General features: G+C 34.6%; 1 protein-coding gene across 6 annotated transcripts in view; it reads left to right on the top strand.

Annotated features, from left to right (window-relative positions):
* Positions 1–14,081, top strand: part of AP3B1 (adaptor related protein complex 3 subunit beta 1) — a 156,665-nt gene that overhangs the window by 97,443 nt on the left and 45,141 nt on the right. For all 6 annotated transcript variants that reach the window (XR_003994986.1, XM_030511426.2, XM_030511423.1 and 3 more), the window contains 2 exons: positions 6,389–6,461; positions 7,334–7,440. Coding sequence is in view for 5 of the 6 variants with exons in the window: in XM_030511426.2 (XP_030367286.1) it covers positions 6,389–6,461; positions 7,334–7,440 (180 nt within the window). In the remaining variant the exon portion in view is untranslated. The remainder of the gene's footprint in view (positions 1–6,388; positions 6,462–7,333; positions 7,441–14,081) is intronic.

Raw genomic sequence — 14,081 nt, 5'->3', positions numbered from 1 at the left:
CTCAGGATTACTGTATAGAATGATGAATAGTCAAAACAGTCATTGTTTGTTGCATTTGATGCAACTGTAGGAGCTGGTAGACACGTGTTTTGAAAAGAGGGAAGGCTGTAACTTTATTAAGCTGTTTCAGTGTGCATTTCTTTTAATTGAGGAGATAAGGTTCTCTGTTTCTCTAAATCTTGAACTTATGTTTTCCGTGGTCTTTGTTTTCTAACTTTATAGGTCTGTGTAAGAACTCTGTGTTGTAACCTTAATTTTTAATCTGTTCCCTTCTTCTACCAAGTAGAACAAAAGATGAAGTGAGACTGTAGCATCTGAGAGATGGAGGTGTGTTTCTATATTTTGATCATTGTTTCCTGCCCAAATACCATGCTGGATAATGCATCCATAACAAAGTTTTTTCTAGTAGCGTAGGCAAACTGGATCTTGCGAAAAAATAGTAGCACAAAAAATACGACCTAAATTCTTCTCAGAATAAACTCCTTTGACACTAGATGGGATGTTAATTAATTATAACAGTTTGCAGCTTCTCATGTTAGCACAGTATTTTTTCACCAGAAAGTAATAGGTCCTCTGACATGCTTAGTTTTGAGCAGCCAATTCAACACCATGTTCAGAGAGTAATGTCTGCTCTCTGCTGCATTGTCCATTTTTCTCAGGATATCAGTGCCATTGTTCATGATTTCTTTCTGTACAGTTACCTAAACTGTCTGGTTCTTTCACGGTATATTTGAGGACTACTAGCATAAAGAAACTTTTTGTGTTTTAAAACAGCAGTCGAGAGTGCGTGAAGCCAAATACACTGAATAATATGAGAAACAGAATGTCTAGGAAGGTTAGGATTGTGTTGTCGAAGTCAATGGAAAATTGTCAAGCCCTTGGATTTTAAGAGAAGAGAAAGAACGCTGCAGTAGTCCTGAAATTTTGCTTGATTAAGAAGCAATTGATAATGACCTATGAAGAGCGTTAGAGATCATAGAATCATCGAATGGTTTGGGTTGGAAGAGACCTTAAAGATCATGTAGTTCCACCCCCTGTGCCATGGGTAGGGGTACTTTCCATTAGACCAGGTTGCTCAAAGCCCCATCCAACCTGGCCTTGAACACTTCCAGGGATGAGGCAGCCACAGCTTTTCCGGGCAACCTGTGCCAGTGCCTCACCACCCTCATAGTAAAGAATTTCTTCCTAATGTCTATGTAACATGTACCCTTTCTCAATTAAAAGCCATTCCCCCTTGTCCTGTCACTACATTCATTTGTAAAAAGTCTCTCTCCAGATTTCTGTTAGGCCACTTTAGGTACTGGAAGCTGCTCTGAGGTCTCCCCAGAACCTTCTCTTAATCCAGACTGAAGAAGCCCAACTCTCTCAGCCTGTCTCCTTAGGAGAGGTGTTCTAGCTCTTTTATCATCTTTGTGGCCCTCCTACGGGCTTGCTCAAGTAGGCCTATGTCCCTCTTATGTGGAGGGCACCAGAGCTGAATACAGTGGGGTCTTGCATAGAGCCCTTGTGTTGAGGTACATTTTACAAGAGCCAGCCATTTTTATTTTATTTACAGGAAAATGTCTGAGCTTTTCTGCTTCTTACCTGACTTCTTTTCAGGCTACACAGGAAGCAGATGGTTTCAGCCAGGCTTTCAGAAACACATGTTTTTATTCTGATAGATTTTTATTGGAAAAGCTATTATTTACTTCTGTTATTCTGCTACAGGGTGTTCTTAATTTTGTCAGTATATATGGGGAGATGATTCATTAGCATTTCCTTTCCTTTTAAATAAAACGCATTATTTTCTGAATCGCATATTGATAAGAGGAGTAGTTAGTAGGCTCTATTTTTATTGTTTCTCAGTTTGCCATACATTATGGTGTATGCTACATGACTGATGTATTGAGTGATGTTTACTGTTCTGTATGTTTTGTTGGATACCATTGCCATGTCCAGCAGAATTTTCGTAATTAAAAAGGTTCAACTGCACTCACATGGGAGCTTAATTTGTGCATACATCCATGCATTTACTAGCATTAAAATCGGTTACAAAAACTTCAGATTATTTTTCCTGCATATATTATTGTTTTGGGCTTTTTTTTTCTTAAAGAATCGTTTTGCAAAAGCTGTTGTGTTCACTGTAATTGAGCTGCAGCGAATAGAAAAGTCACTCTCTTGTACTGCAGTGTTTTATATCATTTTGAAATATGGATAGTTCGAGGTGTTCAGATACATATTATACTGTAAGCATAAATACTGTAGAGCTAAAATGCAGATTTGCAGATGATGCATGTATAAGTAGGTGTCTCTACAGTGGGATTTTAAAATCAGCTACTGTTGACCTCCTTATACAAGTATAATACAGTCACTCAGCTGTTAAAAACCTGATCCACTATTTAAAAAATATACAAAAACAAATTGTCTATCTTTCTGCCTGATCTCTTTTCAAGTGCTAACACAATGGAAACAGCGGGTGATCTGTCAATGCATTTGGATTGTCAGTGATGGTTTTGTATAAATATTGGGAGGATAAGAAATAAAATCGCACAGCAAAATATGATTTCACCTGCCTTTTCTCTGCAGCTCCATGGCTCATGCTGCGGTGTGAAATTCTCATTTTACACACTTTGCAGGCGGAGCACATGAATTATGCATTAAGCAAGAGAAATCTCCTGCTTCAAGTCCTATATGCATTTACCAGGTTCTATCTCTATTACCAAGATGAATTTTAAATGGAGAAATGTTTGATGGAATATAGCTTAACTTCTTTGTTTAGTATTCTGTTTTTCCCATAGTGGGCTCTCTTGGTAGGAAACTGTTGGGGTTATACTGTAGACTTAGTTTTAAGAAAAAAAGATGAAAAAATGTGTTCCAAAGCAATGCCAGACACGTCAGAGCCTTTTTATTGTCTTGATTTAGAATGCAGAGTCTTTTTCATTCAGTAGAAATATCCGTTACTAGTGTTTGTTGCATTCATTGGCTACTTACTATTCCTAGAAAGCCAATCAATTTTCTTTTCCTGGAAAAAGCGAATTAAAAATAATCATGTTTGTAATAGGCAAGACTCCTGTAAATAGATTTCATTGGTGTTTTGTACAGAATTGCACACAGTATATATACACTCATATATTTAGAAATATGCATATAAATATGAAAATATTTGTGTATTTATGTGTGTGTAGCATGCATACATATATAAGTAGCTGAGTATTTACTTAAGCTTGACACACTTGACTGAAGTAGAAAATAAGACGTGATCATACTTTAACATTAGCTTTATATTGATTTAGTTAGCTGGCTATTTTACATTTCCCACATGGTGGGGATTTTTGTTTGTTGGTGGAGTTCTTTGATTTGTGGTCGGGTTTTGGGGTTTTTTTGGTTGTTTTTTGTTACAGTAAACTGATATATGGAAGTACAATATTCTGCTAGCGTGCTGTGAAAGTTTTTTTTAACATGCATTACCTTGATGTAATGATTCTGTACTTGTCCCTTATCTTAGGACAATTTTATTTTGTTTTGAAGTATAACAAAGAAATTCTCTTGAAGGATTTTTCCCCATTTTTAAAGATGAATTATGTAATATATCAAAAATGCATTTTCTATATCAAGCTTTGTAACCACTAACTTAATAACTACAATAGAATAGCAAAATAAATAACAGAAAAAAACAAACTGAAGCATACTATTATCATAGAATCTTAGAATCATAAAATAGTTAGGGTTGGAAAGGACCTTAAGATCATACTATTGGTGTTATTTGTGACATAGAATATTCTATCTTATTTGTCTTCAGTAAACAGATTAACAGTAAGAGGATTTCTTGGCTCTGACTCCTAATTTTTTTAAACATCTTGACCTAGCAACGCTGCCATTGGCAGAACTGAAGCATATTCAAAATTCTCATCTTTGTGCTATAGCCTCTCATGTGGTTGAACCACTTTTTATAGACTTTAATTGGCTGCATAATAAAAGGGAATGGAGAAGTCCCATCTCCCACCTGGAATAATTAGCAAATATAGAATTCTGGCTAAAAATAACCTTTGAACCTTAATCATAGTTGGAAATAGAACTATGTCTTAAGGATAAGTGGGGATAAGGAGTGAAAGAATTCAGAAATTAAGCGAATATATTTGCATTGTCTTTAACAGTGTTCTCTTTTAGTATGTTCTGGTGTCTGAAGAGTTTGTAGTTTAGCAAAAAATTTATGATACATAGTTTATTTTAAAAGCACTGCAGGTAGCAGCCAAACTCCTGATTTAGGGCTAAATACTCACCAAATGGTGCTATAAAAAGACACGGAATTCATGCAAAGAATTGTCATGAAATGTTTTTGCTGACGCTTCATAGACATGAGTAATTCAACTAGAACATGTAGCTTATGAAGTATACTTTTCATCCTTATTTCAAAGATTTAAAAAAAAAAAAAAAAAAAATAGCCTAAAGAAGCTTAGTGACTTGCCAGTGATCACACTGAAAGAGAAAAATGAAGTCTCGTAGTTGTGACCAGAATGAAACTCGAGGTTCCACAGCAGAATCATTCACTAATTCTGAACAAGGCATATAAGGAATGGAATAACATTAGCGCCATTTTATTTTGTGTATTTTGTAATATTTCATTTGTCCAGAAGAGTTTTATGTTTCAGATAAATCAGCAATAGTAGAACACTCAACATCCGTAACAGTAACAATCATTTAAGCATGTTGATTTAAAAATAATTTTTAAAATAGTGGCTTCCATTCTTCTCTGTTCACAAGATTCTTCTCCTTCCAGAATATCTAAAGGACATCTGTAATGATCACATAAATGACTACTGTCTATTTGAGCCATGGGTTTATTGGAAGAAAATGGTGAACGATGTCATTTTGGCTCAGATCAAACCTGGTAGTCATTAACATCAACAGCTTCAAACAGTGAGAACAGTAGCTAGTTTCTTCCATGTTCTTTGGAGGGAACCGTAGATTTTCTCCCAGAATTGGAAGAAAATAGTTATTTTTATAGTTAAAAATAGTTATTATTGTTAGTTTGCAACTGACCTTGAAGCTGAGAGACTAGAGGAAAAGGAATGCACCTTTAGAAAAGAGTAGTCATTTCATTCTATGGTAATGGTCAAAGAATGTGGTTGTAGAGTTTGATCCACTCAAACTCTGAGTTTGAGAAGAATCCAAGCTGTTGTAGGAATTTGTATCCTACGTGTCTGAAAAGACTTTGACAGCTTGCAAGAAATGCTCTAGAAATGGAAGCCCAGGTGGGCACATGGAGTTTTACTTACTTATTTAGACCTTTTGTTTTATTAGAAAAGTTAAAAGAACAGTATATGTATATGCATTTAACTGTCACATGCTGTTGAAGAGGAAACTGGTAAACTAGAAGATTCACAGAAGTGCGACTCCTGTAACTACATTTAAATTACTTGCAATACCTTGGGTAGAGAGCAGTGTCTTAAGGTCTAAAGGCAGTTGACAAATTCTGTCAAAGAGTGACAAAGCTTTTTGTCAGATGAGTGAGGCAGAGAGAGCAAAGGCAGAGGAGTTCTTCAGCCCATCCAGACAAAGGATGCTTTAGAGTGGATAGGAATAGCATGATCACAAAATCCAGTGGGTAACATGTCCAGGTTCTGGCTACATCCAAAGATCACTACTTTTTATTAAACCACCCTAGTGCGAGTCCGTATTGAGTTGTGGCATGCTAAATTCTGTCCTGAATCATCACTGTCTAGACGTGTTCTGTATGTATGACGAGCACTCGCTCTTATTAGATTTGCTTTGAACTGCTTATTAGCTGAATTGAAACAAATTTTGTTGATATATTATTTGCCAAGTCACTGAGATTACTTAAAGTACTGCCGGTTGTTATTATTAGAACTTGATCCTTAGGCTTAAAATAGAAACTTTTTTTGGAGACAAAAATCAACATTTTGTTATTTCTCCAGCAATTAAGTAAAAACCCAGTAGATGATGGGACAGGATTCCATACTCCTAGATAAGAGCAAATAACACTAATTTCTTATTGAATGGGTTTTGTCCTGTTTTTCATATGGAAATAGAAATGTTAGTACCCAAGTCTTAGGGGAGAAAAAAAAAAAAGCTTCTATCTCTGCTTTATTAGTCTCAAATGAAGTGTCTGATCTGTCACCAAAAATTTTCTTTGAGTAGCAACTATTATTAATATTAAATGAAAAAATGGGTTTTAGAGGAGTAAATGTAACTCAGATGTGGCGTTTATGTTCAGCGTAACTGTACAAAGAAATCCTTCTTACTAGGTGAATTCTCTGAATGCTGGGCTCTGAAAATGGATACATTTTTCTTTTACAGCAGAGAAAATACACTTTGCTTCATAGAAGTATTAAAGACTTTTTTTTTTTGCTGATACTGTAAAGGATTAAATATTCATGTATTTTAACAGAAAGAAGAAAAACCAGTGCAAGATAGAACAACTCCAACTAAACAAGACGTGTTTCTCTTAGATTTAGATGATTGTAAGTATCTTAATTAAAGGCTAATTTTTCCCATGGCATAAATTCAATTCAGTTAATTCAATGAATTTTAATGAATTTTAAATGTGTGAAACACTGATTCTGTTCATTTATCGTACCAGCTTCCTGACTAAAAAAAAAAAAAAAGCTTAGACTATCAACTTATTTGTAAGCACAATTATTATAATAGGTGATTCTGTTTGTTTGGTTTATAACTGAGAAATGGTTTCAAAATTTAGAATGTAGTGGTATATAAAAGATTTATTTTAAGAATTGTTGTATGTTTGGACTTGTTTTTTGTTAAAGTGAGCTTATTTTCTCAGGTGCCAATGGTTGTTACTTGCACAACATCTTTGCAACCTATGAACCAATTGTGGTACTAGAATAAGATGCTAAAAATCACAATTTTGAAGAATAGAGTAAAATACAATCTTCTAAGGGTAGGGTAGAGCTGGCACTGTTTTTTGGTTATGCTCTGTAGTGCTATTCTTCATGTTTACTTCTATGGGCACAATACATGTTAGAATTGCATTAATGTGTACTTTGCACATAACTTGTAAATGAAAATATGCTGCATAGTATGGATCAGACTGAAGGATGAAATAGAGGAAAAAAATCGGAAAGAAGGACAAAATACTCTTAATGTAAATAACACGTCTATGTATCAATTTTATTTATATTTTCATTGTTTATTTTGAGTATTAGGGCTATATGTCTGAAAAAATAATCTTCTGCTAGTAAGAAACACATATACAAAGATAAAATAATTATATCAAGACTTAAAACCTTTTTACGCTTAATAAAAATAGCTCATTGTCCTTTCCAGTATTTTAATTTTTTTTGAAGTTAAATATCAATTGTCTTTTTATTTCTAGTCTGTCCTCTGACAACTCCTACAGCAGTTCCTACAGCAGTTGTTTTGTCCCCAAGTTTAACAGCAGATCTAGAGGGATTAAGTCCATCAGGATCATCAATCATCGATGTAAGCAGCCTTTAAAAAATGGGGTGTGTGGATGAATGGGTGGAGGGATCTTAATTTAAGCATTTCACATATTTTTGAAGCAGTCATTAATGATTGGGGTTTAAATTCTTTTCACCTAGAAATATCTTGTATGAAATTCTGCTTTATATGCAAGTCTGACAGCTTTTTTTGGTCTGTAATAATTATATTCTGAAATGTGGAGAAAAGTATGAATATTGCATGTCTAATTTGGATGCCTTCAAGGATTTTTAACCTTTTATTTCGATCTGTCTTTTTCTCTTCCTCAGGGAAACTTAAATTCACAGATTAAGTATCCAAACTGTACAAATCTTTCAAATCATATAGTTGCTACACAATCAAAAATAAACAACAAGAAAATCACATGCGTATTAATCCTCAGCCTGTTTGTTTACCATACATGCCTCCAATTATGATGTTTTGCTACTTGGAAGTAATTTTTCATGAGTATACGAAGCGTAGCCCCTCGGTGCAAATAAAAAGGGTATAGATTTACAATCAGTAGTGTATCAGTATGTGTCATGATTCATTCTGTTAGTGCTTTCTGCTTTGTAGCACTTTCCATTAGGGAATCTCAAAACTATAGGTATAATTAAGGTTAGCAAAGTCATGAAGGTAGAGGGCATTCCTTTTTTGGGGGAAAGGATAGTACTTTGCATTCTTTTTGGTTGGTGGGTTTTTTTAGTCGTTTTCTGTTTCCAATTTAAATTTGCAATTTAATAAGTAATTGCAGTGGTGTAACATAGGATACTTATCCTTGCGAAAGTGGATGGGTGTGACCAAAGCAAAAATACCAGTGGCATAGGCATTTTTTAGCCTAGGCTTGTTTCTAATGAGGCTGGTATACAGAATCTACACTGCAACTTTAATAATTGTTGCTAAGGTACTTTCTACTGGCTTTTGGAGCAATACCTTTTCAAAATTACGTACTTCTTACATAAATGAACTGCACAAATAATTTCACTCAAGAAATAAAAGATCTTAGCTGATGATTCAGTTTTCCATTTACAGGCTTTTAAATTTGTTGTTGAAAAGGTAGACTTTAAGATAATTTGTTGGATATTAGCCTTATCTAAGAAAATTTTGATGCAGTTTAAATTTCAAGCAGAACAGTAACAATGGACATGCAGTCATTTTGCCTGGTGCATAGTGGTTCACATGTCACACACTCTGAAAATGCCAGAAATACTATTCCATATTACTTTGCAGTGCAGTATTCAGCATTAGCTGGCAAGCCTGCATTTAACTACAACTGCATTGTTATTCCTGTGATTGCAATCCCACAGTTGCTTCTTTGCCATCCTTTTTGGCTTTGATAGTTCAAAACACAGGCAATCATCTGTTTCCCTGGCACAGGGTTAGCTAAAGAACAATTTTGGTGTCTTTGCTTTACTTCAGAATTACCATCTTTGAGGGTAAGTTAAAGATGGTAATTGGTAATGTTGAATGCTTGAGAACAGCCCCTGTTTGCCAGTGTCTTTAGTCCTTTCATCATCTACAGTACATGAACACATTCCTCTCCCTAACTGTTGCTGTCTGGATAGTGATTACGTGTTTTGGGCTATATTTTGTTTTCACATCTAAGCTCATGGCATTCATTACCATTGATAATAATTGCAGATGTACATGAGGTCTTTTGCTCAGTTTTGTGCACCAGGAAGCAACAAATACTAAACGCTAATTAGTTTTTAACTAAACTAATAGTTAAAAACTATTCTTTTATATTATTCTTTCAGATAATGTCCATATAGTGTAAAAAGTCTTGTGTGCAAGTAGTTAAATAACTATTGTCACATGTTGTTCAGCACCATCAGCTAATTTTCTAAAAAATGAAAATATAAAAACAGCTTTTAGCACTTTATGGGGGAATATTTGTCTTAGAATAGTACTTGGAATTTAATCAATGATGACTAATTCTAAAAATATGGAGGGTAGTTGTCATACTTCAAAAAACTTTTTCTTCCTTCAATGGGAGAGAAAATGAATTTAACTGTAGGGCACATGCCAAACTAACAGTGAGAAATTAATTTATTACTAGGCAATGGAGAGCATGGAGTAAAAATAGATAAGTACAGTATATGACCCTAATATCAAGGAAATGTAGCAGCCACTTATCTTGGAATATGTCAGGCAGTCTATTATTCAAATCATTCAGGACTGTAATTGGATACAGCTTTTAGAAAACTTGTAACTCCAAATTCATAGCTGCTGAACATTATAGAAACCATAAATACAAGAATGGTTTTACAATAATGGTATGGGTCTCTTTAAACCTACAGAACTTAAATATCCTTGAATAGAAACTACAGTGCACAACCTAATGCTTTGACCTGCGGCTAATTTGTTTTTGTGATTCATGTTTACATATAGCACATGTTCCCCTCATATAAATGCACACATGCATATTATAGTCTATTCCAGGAAAAGAAAATCCTCTGGTGCATGTAGTCTATCTTCAGGTGATTCAACCAAACCAGGTGGCTGAGGTCACCAGAAGCTCCTATAGGCTTTTCATGGTGTGCAAGCAAGACAATTCAGACCTGAGTGCTTGTGGAAACTCTGCATTTGGAGTCAATTGAGTTTTAGATGCATACGTTTGCAAGTTTGAAAGATACTTGAAGACGTGGTGCTGTGAAAAATAGGAGGTGAGAGAAAGCTGCAAGCTGTCAGTTTAAAGCGGTTATCTGAAAACACTGAAAATGGGTGTTGTCCCTGAAGGGGTTATAAAGTGGGAGAAGAGGGAATTGAAAGCAAAACTCATGAATTACATAAAGACTGAGAGAGTTATAACCTACTGCAGCAAATAATATTTTGAGCAGGAATGCTGAGAGGAGGAAGAGGAGAGCTATGATATCAAAGAGAAGCCGAAGAGAGGAGTGGTCATCTGTTCCTGCCCATCACACAGCTGATGAGAAAAAAAGCTAAACCACTTGTTCTTTTCTCATTAGCTTCTTAGATGGTAAAAATATACAAGCAATTGTTCTCCTAAATGTGTAGAGCCCCAAGTGTGCTGCATATGATAATTAACTAGTAAAAATGACACATACTTTTAAAAATAAGATTAGTGAGAAGGAAATACCGCTTTGGTAGCAAGAAACTTGTTATGATTCAGAACAGTGTTAGGGCAAAGGAGAATTGACAGCTATCAGAGCTCTTCTAGTAGCAGCAGTTATATGGGGCAAAAATTGTATGGAAATATGGGCTGAGTTGAGTAGTATTTGTGGGAGAAGATTGTTTCCCCTGTGCCAAGTAGGCGATAATTTGGGGAAAAAGTCAAGGGTGAATAAGAGAAGTTCATGATAAAAGCATGTAAAAGCAAAAGAGGGGAAAACTGTTGTTGCAGTGAGGAGGCATTTATAAAAATATTTAATGCAACAATTTAGCATTGTCATTTATTATTGTATATATGGAATTATAGTATAATTGTAGAAGTGGTACCACTTTACTTATTAAGGTTTTACTCGGCATGTTCATTATATTCTCTTGGTAGTAGTTATTACCAATGATATATTTTTATTGTTTCCTACTTCTAATAGTTCCACAGAAACTGTTTAGAAAAGGAGGAGTAAATCGTCTTGTTTTGTTTCATGTCTTCGACAGAACTTTTGAATGCGATCCACTTTGAGAACTTCTTTAGAGTGGTGATGCATAAAGCAGAAATAATAGCTTTTGGCAAAAGTCAAGGTCGAACTGCAGGCCTGTCAAACCAAATGATAAATACATTTAATTTCAAATTGAGCACGCTTACAGAATTCCTTGAGAAATAGTAAACATAAACTCCCTCAACATTCAACTAGAGGTATTTTTGGTATAGAACACCTTAAATGGTGTTTTTACCATTTCTAGGTTGTGGGGGTAGTCTTTACAGGGGAAACTTTCTTAATATTTAGGTTGATTTGCCCATTTAGGTTGTTTCTAATTCCACTATAGCAAGTGCTAAAACTGACTCTGAAGTATGTTCATTTCCTGCATGAAGGATCTCTTCTTAGAAGTACTGGGAACACAAAGATTGCGTAATGCATTAATATCATGGCTGTAGTCTGGTGTGCAGCTTGCAGGACAAGTTAGCATAACGTGCTTAAGAATTTGCAAAATCCTACACTAGAGAAATGAATAGGAGTTCTTCCAAATATTTACTGGCGTGCACTCAGTGAGTTTTATTTTTTCAGAGCCTTGTTAGCAGTAATTATTCTATAGCTTAAATACATCTATCATTCATATAAGCTCTAAGTCCGAGTTCTTACTTCAGGAATGGCTCTATCAGAAGAAACATTAACTTGTTAATACCATGAAAGAGATGTAGTGCAATTGTTTGTGATAGCAGAGGACTGTGTGCTCAACTACCATTGATTTTTAAATAACTAGTTTTTATATTACTGTCCCTCTTAGGACACTTCTAAATTTTTTTACTGAGACAAAAGATGGTTCTTTTAAATCAGTTTTCAATGTTAGCTACATTTTATCTTCTCTGAGATGTTTTTGTGTTAGGATAACACAAGCTTATGATATGCTTGATATAATTTTATTAATTTTTGTAGTTTACTATTTGCCCTCTTGCATCTTCCTATGAGAAATGTGTTGTCCTTCTAGTGTTTCATCACAGAAGAGCTTTTTCCTATGCAGTGTTTTCATTATACTTCTTCTGATGCCTTTCTTTTTATGTAAAGAGAGAGCTGGAGGGGGAAGTGTGCTGCAAAACAATCCATGTGTATCCTATCCCTGTAGATGCTTACAACTTGTTTGTGTTGTTGACCACACTTGCATATTGAGAAGAGGTGTTTTTGGAGTTCTGCATAGTTTTCTCTCCAGCTTCATTTCTTAAGATCGTGCTTTTTCCATGTGGAACAGTTTAAAGAATTTGTGTTGTCTCCATTTTCCCTTACTCTGTGCTCTAGAAGATTGGTAACTAGCGTAAAGGCTTAGTTGAAACCACTTGCTATGGATATCATGTCAGCAGAGTGCCTGGGAAAGTTTGTACCTATGAAGCAAGTGAAAAGGCATAGTCTGAAATTTTAGAGTTAAAAAGCAACTTTATCTTAGTGCCGCTCAAAATTCAGCTGTACAGCTGATTAGGTGACTGATGCTTGTGGGAAGGCAGCGTGGTCCAGTGGATACAGAACTGGGTGCTACATATGGAAAATTAGTTCTATTTTTGGCTTACTACTTGCTGTGTGATCTGGAGGGAGTAACTTAATCTTTTACTTGTCCATCTGAAAAATGAGGATAATGATGCTTACTCACCTTGGGAAAGCATTTGAAGATCTACAAATGAAGGTAGCTGCTCATCAGCAGATATTAACGATTGCCAAGACAGGAGAAGGAACGAAACGGAGACCTCCTGCATGCTTAATTTAATTTCTCTATGTTTATATAAGTTTACGGTATAAGAGGGTGTTCTTAAATTGCTAACATAGCATATGTGTTACGTAAAAAATTTGGAAGTTATAATGTCCTTTCAGAAACTACTTACACATACTTTTTAAAAAATGATAGCTTGAAAAAAATTAAAACCTGCTACAACAGTATTTTTTAAAGCATCATTTCACCTTTGCTCTTTAATTAGGAATTAATTTATCAATATTTGTGATATTTATTAGTGTCAAAGCCTTAAAAATACCCATCTTATGTTTGTTAAAGGCATTAAAACTTAACAAGCACTACACTTAAGAACCTTCAACTTCTTTTCTTCTAAATAAATTAGAGAATTTACATTGGAAGTTCAAATATAATCTATCTTCTGAGTCAGAAACAAGTTTGTGATACAAGGCACTGGACCAAGTCATAGTGTGCCCAGTCTGAGAGATATATTGTATTATTAATGTGTATAATCTCATTTATTTAGTTGATTACTGTGTGGTTTAGTACTAGATATTCTCCAGGTTGGGTCTTTTATTTATGCTTTTATATATAATGTATACATTGTATAGTTTATATGTTATAAATTATATACTATGTATAATTAGTTAGCAACTTGTATATTAATTAAATTGTATTCTGCATAACTGGAGCTTTGATTAACAGTAATGCTCTTGATTCAATGCTATTTTGCTGTTTTGTTATCTTGGAAGTAAAAAAGATTAAATCAATATTCAAATATTGTATTTTAAAGTAAAAGTGCTAAAATTGCAGAGTAAATTGCAATTACAATATTAAAATCCAATTTTTAAAATAGAAATTAAAGGGGATGGGAGATATTGCAAAAAAAGAAACTATCTTAGATAAGTTACTGTGGGGAGACCCTCGATCTTTTTTTGCCTTCTGTTGAAAGTCAGTACTGTCCTTAAAACTAATCCAACTTTTTTGAGAATTCAGTGCTTAGATCTATGAGAGAATTGAAAGTAATGCTGCTTTTTATTTCCAACATAAAAATACATGTATTTTGCTCCTTAAAACAGGACTGCTGTAAATAAAGTTGGTGCTAGGTATTTAAAAACAAGGGTGTGTAATACGTGATGGTGATTCCATAAGTTATTCTTTAAATATGTAGCGTGGTAATGTGTGTAAAACAGAGTGTGTCTGTATGTGTGTTATGCTGTGTAACTCAGAAAGAAGAGAGGGAGGGGTAATGCAGGCTGCAATTTTGTTTTGTCAATAAAACCTGGCTTTTAAAAATTTCAATCACA

Source organism: Strigops habroptila, chromosome Z (assembly GCF_004027225.2).
Source record: "Strigops habroptila isolate Jane chromosome Z, bStrHab1.2.pri, whole genome shotgun sequence".
Taxonomy (NCBI): Eukaryota; Metazoa; Chordata; class Aves; order Psittaciformes; family Psittacidae; genus Strigops; species Strigops habroptila.
Note: the sequence above shows the minus strand (reverse complement) of the source record. Positions and strands in the feature narration are given on the sequence as shown.